This window comes from Micromys minutus (assembly GCF_963924665.1).
Source record: "Micromys minutus genome assembly, chromosome: 5".
Classification (NCBI taxonomy): Eukaryota; Metazoa; Chordata; class Mammalia; order Rodentia; family Muridae; genus Micromys; species Micromys minutus.
In genome coordinates, this window is record NC_137974.1 from 82,307,511 (window position 1) to 82,323,276 (window position 15,766).

The 15,766-nt window shown below is 42.3% G+C and overlaps 1 protein-coding gene across 1 annotated transcript in view; it reads left to right on the forward strand.

Annotated features, from left to right (window-relative positions):
• SLC9A2 (solute carrier family 9 member A2) overlaps positions 1-15,766 on the forward strand; it is a 77,591-nt gene that overhangs the window by 28,705 nt on the left and 33,120 nt on the right. The window contains exons 2-3 of the mRNA XM_080917363.1: positions 2,041-2,504; positions 9,451-9,701. Of these exons, the coding sequence (XP_080773489.1) occupies positions 2,041-2,504; positions 9,451-9,701 (715 nt within the window). The remainder of the gene's footprint in view (positions 1-2,040; positions 2,505-9,450; positions 9,702-15,766) is intronic.

Sequence of the window (15,766 nt, forward strand, 5' to 3'; positions counted from 1 at the left end):
ATACGTGCTCCTCCTCCCGAGTGCACCTCCGATTCACCTGACACATGTGGTCCTCAGGAGGGCACCTCAGTTGGGCGCCTGACAAACTTGGTCCTCGGGAGGGCGCCTCAGATGGACCTGTCATCTGGACCCCTTTTTCACTACTATGGTGACTTTCTGGTCATCTTTGCACCAGCACAGCCTTTGCCACAGTGTCTTGAAGTTCCCCGTTGTTGCCATGCTGGCTTCAACTGAGCATCATTGCTGAGACTGCGCAGTGTGTCTGGGTCCCAATCATCTATCAAAGCCCCCTCCTCTGCAGTCTGTTATGTTAAAATGGGTTCGGCTAGAGCTGCAGCCTTTTTGCATTCTGCTTTGATTCTAAAACACGAAGTGTTTGGGCGATGCATTGTTACCTTGCAATCATAGGATCTCTGGAAGCCCCTTCGACTGATCTCCAAGGGATAAGCCATGCTCAGTCCTCACAAGCTTTCACAGCAATCAGCATGCCCCTTCCATTTATTCGGTGACAGCCACTTCTCATGTGTTCGCTATGTCAAAGACACACTGGGCACCTGCATGGAGTAGGAGAGAGCTATTTCCTTCCCTTCTTTTCTAGCAAGACTCTTATGCCTGTCTAGGAGCTTCCACACAGCTCTGGCTCCTCGTGGGTGTTTTCCTTAGCTGATCCCTATATTCAGCTGGATTGCTTGTACTAGAATGGAATACTTCAGAGGTTTACGTGTGTCTCCACTTGTCCGGGAGCTCTTCTAGAGGTGGAGCTCACAGTGTGTGTATATTCTTCATAAAACAGTTACTTAACATACTTTAGGTGGGGGTTCCCAACAGTGTTTCTCTGTGTAACAGTCCTGGCTCTCCTGAGCGCAACTGTAGACCAGGCTGGTCTTGAACTCACAGAGCTCTGCTTGCCTCTGCCTCTCAAGTGCTGGGATTGAAGGTGTGTGCCACCATTCACACTTGGTTTTCTCTTAGGGATCACACATCTCAAAAACTAAACACATTCTCTATTAAAATGAGAGGACCTGAAATGAAGGATAAAGCAAACACTAACCTTTATCGATAGCAGAGAATGAAACCAGAACTCATCTCTAAGATAACTGCTGACACAACCACCATGGTGAGAAGCTGGAGGGCTTGGCACCTTGGTTGTCACTTCTGTTTTTAAAAGCACAAGAACAACTGGCTTGTCTACCTACTGGGGTTAAGGTAGGATGGAGGAAAATGTTATATCCGGAGATGTTCTGAATGGAATTGAATTGTTTTAAGTATAAAATTGCAACGTGGGGGCTGGGGACATAGCACCACTAAGAAAGTGGTTGCCGTCCAAACATGAGATTTGATGGAACCCAGGAAAACAAGCTGGGTGTGTTGGCAGGTGCTTGTAATCTCAGAGCTGGGGAAGCTGATTGGTCCCTGGTCAACTTAACAAGTCCTTGCTAGTTCAAGTCCCTGTCTCAGCCAAGCAAACAAACAAACATATTAAAACAACAACAGCAATGCCAACAAAATAAATGTGAACAGTTCACTCCTGAGAACCAACACCAGAGATGTCCTTGGGCCTTCTTCAGAGCCTCCCAGAAATGGGAAACAAATAGCTTCCTCCTTCTCCTGGTGTGCTTCTAACACAGAGGACACCTGAGCAAGAGGGCCGTGGTGAAGAGGGAGGGAAATGCTGAGTGCACACACATGGGCAAAGATGTACTGGTATTCTCACAAACAGGAGCACATGCACACACAGGGACACACACAACACATACACACAAACCGAGTTGCTGCAGTAATTTAGAAACACGTAATAAAGGTATAGAGACCCCCACATGGTGCCATGGAAACAACATGTGTTTGTAGAATTTGATTTATGGCTTAAAATTCAGATTGTGCCTCAGTAGTATATCCTGCATGTATGTAAACAGGTAAGTGTAACCTAGGTGGGCCATTTGCAATGTGGAAGCCAAGTATAGTGATCTTGGAAATTCTGAATTCTAATATTCCTTCTCTTTGAGTCCTGAATAACCCTGGCTCCGTGTTTCTCTTAACCAGGTTTTCATCTCTATCACAAGTTGCCCACGATTGTGCCAGAGAGCTGCCTTCTCATAATGGTTGGGCTTCTGCTGGGTGGGATTATCTTCGGTGTTGATGAGAAGTCTCCTCCGGCAATGAAGACAGATGTGTTTTTCCTATACCTCTTGCCACCCATTGTTCTGGATGCTGGCTACTTCATGCCCACTCGACCCTTCTTTGAGAACTTCGGCACCATTTTCTGGTATGCTGTGGTGGGTACACTGTGGAATTCCATTGGCATTGGGGTGTCTTTGTTTGGCATCTGCCAGATTGAAGCATTTGGCCTCAGCGACATTACCCTGCTCCAGAACCTTCTCTTCGGCAGCCTGATCTCGGCTGTGGACCCTGTGGCTGTGCTGGCTGTCTTTGAGAACATTCATGTCAACGAACAGCTCTACATCCTGGTTTTTGGCGAGTCTCTGCTCAACGATGCAGTCACAGTGGTGAGTGAACAGATCACAGAGTACATGGGAAACACCTACCACTTGCACCATAGAAGGCTCTCCAAGGATATAGAGGGAATAACCAACCACTGTCATTATCTCTGGCTGTATGCCTAGAATAGGGAAGTATCTCCCCACATGACAATGGAGCAATAGATTCTATAGCAGACATCAGCTGACTTCCCTCCAAATCAAATCATTTTTGAGATTACCTAGAGATGGCATCAGACACACAGGCTAAGAGCTTCGTCCCCCAGACTGTGTTTTGCTCATCCTCAGAGGGTAATTGCACCAATGGGCTCTACATTAGAGTTCCTGCATCTTCTTTCTGGAGTAGCTCTCAGAACTCACATATGTTGGCTTAATGTATCACTACTGCAAAAGATACAGATGAAGGGGTGTATCAGGCAAGACATGGGGGAAAAGACATGAAGCTTCCACACTTCCTCCAAACGTCAACCTCCCACATGCAAGCTATCTAAAAGGCCTCTGAACCTGCCTGTTTAGGTTCCTTTTACACAGGCATGGTTGATAACATCATTGGCCATAGGTGGATTACATCATTGGACATAGGTTATTAATTTCATCTTCCACCCTTACCCTTCCGTGAGTTGGAAGATGAGGAGGAAAGATTCAGCTGTTGAACTTTGCCTTGGTCTTTTCCGTGAGCAGATCCCATCTTGCTGAATCTGCAGCCACCAACCAATCACTGTCACTCAAAGATGCTGGCCACCGAGAAGAGTCTACAGACGGGATGTCGGGGAAGGGGTGGGAACACTGAGTACATATTTGATAATATTAGAGCCCTTTACTCTGGTTAATGAATGACCTTATGTCTTGAAACTCTTAACACACGTTTTAATTACCTATAGTTTATTTAGTAGGGTACTATTGACTCCCTGTTTTCATTTTGCTATGAGCCCCCCAAAGAGTGTGCAGCCGGCATCTTCATAAAACACAGAGCACAAGCCCCAAGTGACAGATCATAAACATGTTTGTGACCATTTTATCTCTGATGGCTTAGCACTGTGATTTTTTTTTTTATTAAGTAATGGTCTTTGGCAATAATCTAAGAGACCTCAAATCTCATACACACACACACACACACACACACACACACACACACACACACACACACACAAAGTGTTTGATACTTTTGAAGTGATGTTTACAAGGGAATGTCCTCTCCAGGAACACTTTGTCTGTCTGCTGTTGATGACTGTAGAGAAATCTTTTTTCACGTGTTCTTTCTTCTATTAAACCAGCTCGTCCCCAACCCTCATCACATTCCTTTAGGCAAAGAATACCCCTGGCTCTCATCATGTTTCCATAAGCAGATTTAAATATACATATATATATATGTGTGTGTGTGTGTGTGTGTGTGTGTGTAGAACTAATTATTTTAATTATCTCCTAATTGTCACACTCTGAGTCAAGAGTTGCCATTAACTTTCACAGAACTCACTTTTGCCTTGCCTTTGAACTCAGGCAGAGTGGGGTAGAGGAAGCAGACCCTTCCCTGATCCCAGGACCTTCAGAGAGCTCTCCCTTCAGTACTTACAGTCACATGACCCTGAACTGGGGGACTGGTTAGTCTGTACTAGTGATGTGAGAGGGAGGTCATTCTGAAAACGCAGCCATTGATTCCCAGTGAACAGTTCTCTCATGCCCAACTCCTTAGACAACCTAGGAAGGAAGTCTTACCACCTTGTCGATGAAACTGAGGTGGGCAGATTAAAGTGTGTGCACCTCAGATAACCTCTGTCCTCTCCTCAATACCTCTGCCTTTCACACCCACGACTCATTTGATGGTGCACATAGAAACAAGTACAGTTTCCTCTTAGTGATCTTTTACTGCAAAAGCCAATCCCTGAAATAAGGAAAAGCAATTTTTTTTTAAAATCTGAAAGGATGTGCATTAACTTTAGGTAAGCATTATTATGGAGAAAATAATTTGACAGTTAATAAGTCATATAATTTTAGAGTAGCTCCTAAGATGGATATTTTTTCTCAGACAGCCTGTTAACTTACTCAAATAACCGAACTCAATTCATACATTCTATTATTTATTAACAGTGATTGGTCATTAACTTTCCGTATTAAATTTTAACTAGGAACTGCCATAACAATAAAGACTTTTTATAACTCATTCTAATTTCCTCAGGCTCCAGGTTTTCCCCTAGGACTTATATTTATATGTAAATTTTACCCTTGCTAGAGGAGATTGTGGACCTGTGAATGTGGAATTGTTGGAGTGAGTCTGCTAAAGGCAAGAGAAAACATGCAAAAAAATAAGTACACCTTGCTGGCTTCCTTCGTAGGGAGAGCTGGGTGGTTTTCAGAATGATAGGCAGCTTATGTGGTCTCTCTACCACCCCGAAAATTTCTCATCAAGTTAGTTCTGTGGTCTACTCTTGAGTTTTTCCTGAGTCAGATTTCATGGCGGATCTGGATAACTCACAGTTCCAAGTGTGCAAGTGCACTGGGAGACACGGGGCGCCTCCTGTACTTGCTCTCAAGGAGGCACAGCCACGAGCTGTTTTGTGAGTGGACATGGATGGCGGCCCCAGGGAAGGCAAGAAGGGACAAAGAGAGCACGTAGGTATGTGTTAATGTGGACGCTCTTATCCATGGTCAGCACAACCTAATGGTTTTCCGTGGTAAACCATGTGTGGTTATTGCAAGCTCTCTCAAAACATACGCCAATGGAATATGAGAATAGTCTCCCAGGCTTGCTACCAGATGATGGTAAAGATAAAGACCCTGATATTTCTCTCACAGAACCGATTACATACGACACTGAACTGGATCCATGTTAGGAACAAGTCAAGTAAGAGTATAAACAGCTGTTTGTCTTCTTCCCAGAGGCCTTCAGAGAACAGAGGTGGAGACATTTTACTGATGACCCTTGGCTCAATTCCAGAGTTGTGCCACCAGGGAAGGTTTTACTAACCTGTGGAATATGAAAAGCTGTGAAAATCTGGGTTGTGATGCTCAGAGCCAAACATGTAGCATCGCCAGGAGTTGAAGATTGAGGAGTATCACTGAAACAGGGCAGAGCTGTGTTGCATCAAGCAACCCCTTCCTTGCCGTGACAAGCACATCCAGAAAGCTTAAAGAAATTCTAGCACCAAAGTATCCCAAAGCTCAAGCAATATTGAGTCTAAAAGATGCAGAACAAATTTACCATGCTATTATCAAAGGCTAAGGTAGACTAGAATCATGTAGAGGGATAGCACACAATTGGAAAATTAAAATTGCTTTCAGCTAGTATTTTTATATTAACCCTTTATGTTATATTTATGACAAATCCAAAGCTGGTCCTGATTCCCAGATATCAGACACATCCTCCTGTTTCCATGTAGCCTGTGACAAACTGACTTACTCTCACACAGTAATGCATCCCGTCACGCTGAGCATTCAGAGGGACCACTGAGTGTTCTGGTTTTCTACGAAGATTCATGGAACTTCCTAGAGTGTTGCTTTGTTATCTACCTGTAGCTAGGCTTGCTGTCTTTGAAGACAGAAGTTAGTGAAGCATCCTGCTGGTACCTTATTATGGGCTTTAGGTGGAATTTCACCGGAGGATGGGAAACAGGGAACACCGTACGATTGTACACTCAGTCTAGACCTCGCAAATCACGGAATTATCTGGAATTCATGATATGAAGTAATGATGCTTCGTGTTTCTTAACAAAATGATTTGCATGCTAGTTTCTGGAATAAACAACGGTATTTGCATAATTTGTTCTCTACACCTTCACTGAATCAGTGCACATTTAAGATCTGAGTGTCAATTGTTTGACTCACAATCTCACATACACATATATGCAGATAATTGTGACAAATGGGCCTTAGATCGTAGGACAAGCTGGGGAGCCCTCAGCCATCACATTGGCCTATTAGTAATTTATTGCAGAGGAGTCACTGGAATTTTAATTTCTTGAAATACATGTCAACTTTGGGTCAACGCCTGGGGTACTTATGTCACCCCCCCACACACAACATTATGATACACACATGCATTCATATGTGAATTAGAACTCCAAATGTTTCCAGTATATAGATAACCTCAGATAAAATTAGAGACTTTAACTGAAATCAACCATCTGTCCAGATATAATTAGTACCAAGAGATTTAATATAAAGCAAGCTGGAGCCTATAAAGGCTCTCTGATCGTAGATTATATTATCTTGCCATTTGCTTCAGCACAGTGGCACTGGTATCTTTACAGCAAACTGGTCAAACTGGACCTTTTGCCCATTGCCCCAAAAGAAAGGATCTGTGATTTATCTCCACTCTTTCAATATTTAGAGCAATATTTGAAGCAGAACACTGTTTGGTAAGTTGGATGGGTTGAGTAGCTAGAAAACAGGTTTGGAAGGGTCGTGACTGTTTGACACTGCTGACAATAGTTATTTCATGTACAAGCACATCCAAACTCCCCATCTTGTCAGTGTGATAGGTGGAAGAAGTATGGAGAAAAAGACCATCTCTGTCTCCCTCTGGGAAGAAGTTTCTCATCTTGTTGGGGGAAATATGGTACTCAATGGAAAGGCAGCCAGTATGAAATAACAAAGTGCCAACCGGTTTCAAGTCCTGTGTACTGCAGGTCAGAGTAAGGACAATTCCCAAAGGTTGTAGGAGTCTGGAAAGGCCCTTGGGGAGAATGGAAACTCCACCAATGATCGTTGGAAGACAGTTACAAGGCTTAGGAGATTTTCTTCAAGGAAAATGTCAGTAAAGAAAAGCACAAGGGGAAAATGAGGATATACATTATATTTTGTAGAATAGTAGGATGATTCTACCTTTGCCTTTTCAGGGTATTGTGGGAAGCAGAAAATAAGAAAGGAAGGAAGGAAGGAAGGAAGAAGGGAGGGAGGGAGGGAGGGAAGGAGAGAGGGAGGGAGGGAAGCAAAGAAGCAAGGAAGAATGGGAGGGAAGGCATGATCCATGTATTATAATTTCTCAAAGATGGGCAACAACCAAAGACTTTGAATCTTGGGGATAGAAAGTGATAGACCAAGGGAAAGTTGGGCTCTGTAGTGTAGGCTGGTAGAGTCTTGGATGGACCCACAGCATCTAAGTAGAACTAAAGGGAGGCTTTCTATGCAGAAACTGAACTGGCTTACCAAAGAACACTCTGGGAAAAGCCACTTCTTCTGAGACACCCGTTTCTGTTACCTTTGTCCTTGGCAATCTAGAGGCAAGAGATTTATGTGTCATCTCTTAAATCCTGTGAGGCAGCAGTGGTGGCCCAGAGTTTCTTGTGCCTTTGTTCTGCAGCAAACTGTGACTGAAAGTAAGAATTTGTGCACTCACCAAGCAATACAAAAGAAAGAAGTCGTGACAAGGTGATGACCCCAAGGATCTCATAACTCTGAGGAAAGAAAGAGACATTTATGTAACGTCTATGAGGCAGTAGACTTTGTCAATGACTAAGTTAGGGCCAGTGGTTCACAATGCATTGGGACATGGCTGCTTACCAGAAGGAGCCTGGTACATGAGTTCACATGGAGCCTTTAACACTTCATACAGGTCAGGAAACTTCTCCTCTGGCATTACCTCCCACATTTTGTGTCGTCTGATTTTCTGTTTTTAAGAACTTGATTGATTTTCACTTCCTGAGAGCCAAATGAGAGTACATCTCAGACCCTTGTCTCCCATGCCCTCACGAGCTGGCTTTTAAAAGTTCTGAATGTTAAGTTCTATGGTGAAAACAGTACAGAAGACTGGTTTGAGTTGAACATTTTTCTGATTCTGTGGGGAAAAGTGATAAGACTGAGAAGCCAGTCCTTCCCCTCCCATGTAGCGCTGGGGCTTCCACACACAGGCGAAAACACATCACCTTGCTCACACACAGGCGAAAACACATCACCTTGCTCACACACAGGCGAAAACACATCACCTTGCTCACTGAGCATGAAGTGAGTAGCGCTCTTGAAGTCTAATTCAATCAAAACTTCTAAAAAAAAAAAAAAAAAAAAAAAAAAAAACAAACAGGAGTGGTCTCATTATTTTAGAGGCATAAAGTGTGTGTGTGAAGCTACAGCATGTTTACACCATACATGATCTCATACCATGAATAGATGACCTCTTTAAGAAACATCCTCCGGACTTTACATGATGCTAGGCAAACTGCATGTGTGAGTGAAACAAGAAGGTGGGGTATGAAGTGAAGACAGACAACCTTCAGTGAGGTGCCCACCCTGAAGGACGTGCTCCCTCTCTGTTATGGTTCTATTATAGGACCCTGTGAAACAAATGTTTCCTTTGACATGGGGCGTCTGAGCAATGGCAATATGACCAGGTGTGGCAAAGAAGTATTTGAAAATATTTCTTCAGGTGATAGCTGAAAAATTAAAAAAAGAACATTTTAGGACTAATTTGAGTGATGACTTTGTAATATTTACTTCTCAAAATATTTATCTGAAAAGACACTTTTTGTCAAAGATTTTGTTCATTTAAGCCCAGAATATTATTATATGTGGCAAATAACTACACGATAATTTCCTCTGACATTGAGCAAATCTCCTTGAAAGATTTGTCTGTGCCCAGTGTGGTCCTAGAGAAAACTACGAGGAATATTTTTATTCTTTCTCGTGTGTGTGCATGTAATGTGTGTGTATGTGTGTGTGTGTGTGTGTGTGTGTGTGTGTGTGTGTGTGTGTGTGAACACTGGGAGTCTTCATTCTCCTCTCTCTTTTTTTTTTTTTTATTGAGGCAAGATCTCAAAGCTGAACCCAGAGCTGGATAATGGCAACTGCCTTCCGAGGTCCTCTTTCTCTTTCCCCTGAGTTTACAAGCAGAACTCCATGCCATCTCAGAATCTGCATGGTGCTGAAAATTCAAACCCTGGTCCACATGCTTGTGTGACCAACACTTTAACTGCTGACACGTCCCCAGCCCCAGAGGGATCGACAATGTGCTTTCTCGTCCCCCCAGGTCCTGTACAACTTGTTCAAGTCCTTCTGCCAGATGAAAACCATCCAGACCGTAGACGTGTTTGCAGGCATCGCTAACTTCTTCGTTGTGGGGATTGGCGGGGTGCTGATTGGCATCCTCCTGGGATTCATAGCAGCGTTCACCACCCGCTTCACACACAACATCCGGGTCATTGAGCCGCTCTTTGTCTTCCTGTACAGCTACTTGTCCTACATCACCGCTGAAATGTTTCACCTTTCAGGCATCATGGCGTAAGTGACTCCCCGCTAACAGCCCCTGATTCCTGCGTTCCATTGAACGTATACATTCTAAGATATTAAGTTATATGAAAGACTAGGTTTTCTTGAAAACTACTAGCGTTTGATTTCTTTCAAACCGTTTGTTACTCTGAAAGGAAAATATCTATTTTCCAAATTTATGCTAATGCAATCTGACATGCATGGAGCTGACGTAAAAAAAGGTGCTGAAATTAACTCTTGAGTTTCCTATGAAATATACTCATAAACTTGATTGCTGATCTGAATCAGATCCCAATATTTTGTAAGTCTGATCTCCACGCTCTTTGTGGAAGGATGCAAAATATTCTAGCAAGTTTGCATTATCTAAACTGCCCATGGTGTTCTACAGCTGTCTCTGTGTGTCTCACTGAATGATCTTACACACAGTAGGTTTGTTGGTAACAATTTAAATCTATCCAAGACAGGGTACAATGGATAAGGTCTTGTAATTTCAGGATACATTTAAATAGATTTTTAATACATAGGTTTTTACATAGATTATCTTAGATATGGAACTTAAATTTTTGATGAGGAGTTTAAATTATTTTTTGAAATAAATAATTTTATGAGTTAAATAAAGTTAGTTTTATTTAACTAACTTTATTTATAAATAAAGATTTATAAAATATCACACATATTCTGATATATTATTACATAACATTATACAATCTATAAGTGACAAATGAACAGTAATCACCATGTTAGTCACTAACTGAGAGGAAGGTTTTTAAAATCTTGTCCATGTAAGCTGTAGATTGGTAGTGTTTGGATCGCATTGGTCTTCATGGTGCTACACTGAAGGAAGCTAGTCAATGAAGACTGATACACTCACTGCATTCTCCCAAGGACCAGTGAAAAACACCGTAGTAAAAACAGTGGAGCCCTTACCTTAGTTTTGTTCTGACATTCAGTTGCACCCTGTAAACTGTAGTCTGTGTGTCAGTGTGTGGGCAATCTATTTAGAGTTTGCTCTGGGGTATAGGCTTAATTCCTTCTGCAGCTTTCCCCCTGACCTGCTGTAGGTGGGAATTTGATTAAAAGGTGTTTGGGGTCATGCCTCCTGGCAGTACATTCATTTCAGAAGCAGATAGAGTCTGTGGGGCAAAGAGGCAAAGGAAAGAGGCCGACCTCACCATCATAAAAGCCACGAGTTAAAGGTTGTGTGGTTTTCCCTTTCAAAGAGAGCCTAAATAAAGCAACGTATTAATCCAGTTTGACCCAGTAATGAAACGTTCCTGGTTGCTATTCATATCTCTCTGTGACTTCCAGTGTCCTCACTGTTGTGTGAGTGGCATCACTGACAACGTGTGATCAGCTGGTTACAAGGTCTGTAATGGAGTGTGGGCTGGGCCTGGTGTCTAGTTCTAGAAACAGGTTTATAGGAACCTTGGAGTTTAGAATCTATCTCTGGACCACGTATATAACATGTTTAGAATGCTTGAGGTGGCCATCTTATAATTAGTAGTCTTGTACAACGTGCAAGAGTGGAGCTGGGGAGCCCTGAAGATGCTGAATGATAGAGAATGGATAAGGGTGGAAGTGGGTGTGAGAGCAGTGTTAGGGAGGCCTGGAGTATAGTGGGCTTAATCCTCCCCAAATCACCACCAACTGGAGACCAAGTATTCAACCTCAAACTTATAGAGGACATCTCATTCAAACTCCCACATCTACATTGTGCCAAAAATACTAAAAGAACCATTAAAGACAAGAACCCTAGAGATTAAAACTTCCATGTACAGCCATTATCCTCTGATAGTGAATAGATTATGTTCAAACTTGCTCATGGTCACTCCCCTGGTGATGGGGATGTCACCTTTTTTTCTTGAGGGCTCTTACTGGTACTTTCATTCTCCCCCAAATGAGATCCATAAAAATAAATGACCTTTCATGGGAATTTGTTATCTCCCTTTGGATACCAGGTTCTGGTTCTCAGCTTGTACCCCATACAAACCCCTGGGGTCAGACCAACATGTGTTACTGAAGGGAGGTACTTGGCCTCTATTGTAGTTTATAGTGCACAGGCAAAGGATGACTCCCCCCACCCCACCCCCACACACAGACCCAGACTCCAGGAATTTCAAAGAAGAGAGTTGATGTTTGGTGCTTTCTTCATTTTTTTAAAGGATAAGTAATTCCATCGAGTTTCTCCACTGAAGGATACTTCATAAATATTTTCTATTTATTGTTCAATTATTGCACCCAAATTATTCCAAAGAAAGTAGGAAGTGGTCGCTTCTGAGCATCATTTAATGGATTTGAACATTGGGACAGTCTTTGGCCGAAAGATGTCTCGGTGGGTATTTATAGCTGTTTTCCGGTTCTTTAGCCCGACCCATGTTAAGAAAAATGGGGAAAGGAGAAGAAACACGAAAAAGAAGGAAAAAGGAAGTTCTATACTGCAGAAGTTTCTAGAATGTTTGCCTCAGAACTGGAGTCTCAGTGCAGGTCCTGCCTGTGGCTGGGGTGGTCATGGCTGAAGCGAGCATCCTCTTCTCTCTTCATGGTTTCCTTTGCAGGCCTGGCAATCACCCTTGGTCTAACACTTTGAGAGGAATGAGAAAGCTCATCTTATTTTCTGCATAGTACTGAGTCATTGACAAAGAGTACCATTCATTCAGAAAAGGGAGAAAACTGAGCAGATCACGGTCCAGAAGGGCCGTGGTAATGCGGGTTTTAGCTACTTTAACTTTAGGAGGGAATAACTGAGAGAAACGTGCAACTGGTCCATTTGCATCCGATGGTGGAAGTAGGACGGACCATGTTGGAGAAGGTTTGGGGTAATTGAAGCCTGTGCTGCCAGTTCAAAGGATGAGTTAGAGATGTCAGCCCTTGACTCACACTTCACCGTGCTTTTCAGCATCCAGGAGTTTATCACTTATTGACTCATGGGTACAAAATCATTTTTTTTTCCTCCAGGACAGAATGAGCTGGTCTTTTACTGACTCTGTCAAAGACAGAGCCCAAGATCTCTGATGTCACTGTCATGCACTTCTTCCTGGGTTGCTGTTCCTTGTAACACACAGGAAGCAGTGACTGTATTTTCAGTTGTAAATCATCCCTTCACTGGTATCTTATCTGGGCATGACCAAACTTTTTGAAATCAGATATGACTACCCAGATACAGTTAGGGATACAGTAGAAATTATGTCAAGCATCAGGCAGCAAATCAGGCAGACAGGAGCAAAGTACAAAGAAGAAATACTACAATCATCTGGGAACCTTTAGGGAAAAGAGGAAACAGAGAAACAAACAAAAAGCTTATTATCTTTTATGGGCCCAGCTTTGCTCCCACAGCAGGGCAAGAATCTTTTTTTTTTTTTTTTTTTTTTTTTAAAGAGGAAATTTGAAATGGGATAGCCCAGAATTATGTAGGTAAATTAAGAACTCTTTTGTATTTATTTCTGTGTTTTTAGTTGTTTACTTAGAGTCAGTGGATGAATGCCAGGATTTACATGGTATTAGTTTTCTCCTTCCTAGCCTGTCTAATTCGGTGGCCACCACCCACACATGGCTTTTGAACACCTGAAATGCAGTTAGCAAAAATCAAGCAGTGCCCTAAGAGGAAGTGTTTTTGTATTGGTAGGAAAAAGAAAACAATTATAGAAAATCTCATTAGTGACTTTTATTTTAATTGGATATTAAAAAATCGCAATATTTAGCAATTTGGGCTATGAAAATCAGCACCACCAACTTGTATGTATGTGAGCTAAGATGTGTGGGAATTCGGATCTTCAGTTGAAGAATTGCCTCTATCAGAGTGGCCTGTCTGCATATCCGTGGGACAGTTTCTTGATGATTGATGTATTTGATTAATATAGGAGGTCAAGACCACTGTGGGCAGTATTGTTCATAGCTTTTTTGTTTTTAATGAAATGGATTTGTAAAGTCCTATAACATTCAATATTAAAAATACATTGGGTTACCCCCCCCCCTTCTTAGAAAGAAAACAAAGTCAAAAAATATTATTTTCACCTGTTTCTGGATACAGGGCATGCGCCTCTTATCCTAGCATTTGGAAGGTGAGCATTCAAAGGGGGCACCATGAATTGGGGAACAGCCTCTGGGTTACAGAGTTGAGATCCTGTCACAAAAGTAAAAAACCAAGAAAATGCATTGCTCTTGTCCCCATCTTCTTGATAGATGCCTTGGAAACAATTAGTATGGCCCAGTGTTGAAGGTAATCAAGGCTGGGTTTTAGTGCTGATGGCCAGCCTTCCTTGCCTCTGAGCATACTTCTGATTCTGAGGCCAGGCCACTCTGGTGTGGGGATGACTGTACTAAATGCACAGTAGTTTCCCAGAATGCATCAGTGGGATGAATCAAATAAACAATAAACACCATGCCTGTCCAACTTAAAAAACACAGCACCTTCCCAAGGTGACATTTGCGTTAATCAGCAGGACACTGACACCATTTTCCAGGCAGGATCTGGTTACACTGCTGGGCTTCATTAATATCAACACTAGGGCAGATTTGCAATGATATTGGAAATTCTGCAAAGAAAAAAAAAATGTAGTGATATTTGCCTGCTAAGTTAAAATGACAAGACAGTTGAATAGAACAAACTGTCTCTGTTCAAGAACTGACTCAGCCTCGTATCCTTGAAGAACAAAGTCAGTGCTGCCATCTCTAATGTTGGATGGTTTTTTTCAAGGATCTTTACATCCCTTTAAGGAAATATTATATCACTGTTGACTTATGTTTCCAGAAGACCAAGTTAAATAATATCACATTGCTTTCTAGTAACATTTAGTCCAAACTGTAAAACAAGATAATGAAATTGTATGTAACATTTATTGATTTATTGCTAAGAAATAATTATCTTTTCTTTCCAAAATGTATTTTTTAATTGATAATGAAGTGACAGTCACTTTCTAACTAGAATGATGTTTGACTTTATGTCAGTGTTGATTACTTGACTCCAAGTGAACATTTAGAAAATGCAAACTATTTTATGATTTAGTTGTACAACATTAAACAACTTAGATAGAGTAAGAAATTCAAGTACAAGGGTGTCCTAGTTGGAATCTTTAAAGACTCCCTAAAACCCATAGGCTGAAGGCTTTGTTGCCAACCTATAGGAGATAGTAAGACCTTTTGTAGATGGGGCTGAGTGGAAGGGAATGATGTCACCTTGGATGTGCTCCTGAAGGGAATACTGGGGCATGTGCCTTCTTCCATAAGGCAGCTTCTCTGACATGTATTTATATACTTTCTCACAGGCCCAAAAGCAAGAGGGCCAGGTGACTACAGCCTAAATCCCTGAACCCAAATAAACATCTCTTTTTTTTAGGTTAAGTATCATGTGTTTCTGTTGATAGACATCCATCTAACACAGGGCCAAGGTGTGGCCTTCCATTGACCTATTGGGCACCTGAAGATGATTACCTCACCTTGATTCAAAAGACTTTAATTTGTTTCTCATTCGTCTTCTGCATGGGGAAGCCATGGCCTGGGTGACTCAGGATGAGCTGTGTTGCACAGTGAGCAGCCATGTGACATTCCTGATCACGCCAAAGCACACCTCTCTCTGTGCCGCTTTCTTTGTCTCAAAGAGTTTTCACTGTTCCCAAGAGAGCTGGCCAAGTGGCAGAGCCTGCCCTCCCACAAGTCCTCACACTTAATCCGAAGCTATTTGAGGTAACGGGAGTCATCTGGTGCTCATGTAGGCAGGTTCAAATAGGAGAGCAAAACTCTGTGAGAGAAGCAGAAACAGGCATGAAAAGTAAGGGTTGCTAGATTATGTGAACAAGTAAACTCCCAACAAGGACAGGTAGGGACCACTGGGAGCACCAAAGACTCCCTTGCTCACCAAACCACCCCTTTGTCCACACTACCCTTCTCTGTGTCATGGTTGGGTACCTTAGAAGCATTCAGTAATAATGCACATAGAAACTGGGTTTTATGTATCTGCAACCCAGATGCTTGGAGAGTGAGGGAGATATATCCAACCAGTTCCTCTTAGGAAACATTTCCAAGGAAGGACAGTGATTGGCTCAATGGTTTGGAGGTGTGATGGAATGAAACAGTTTACACAG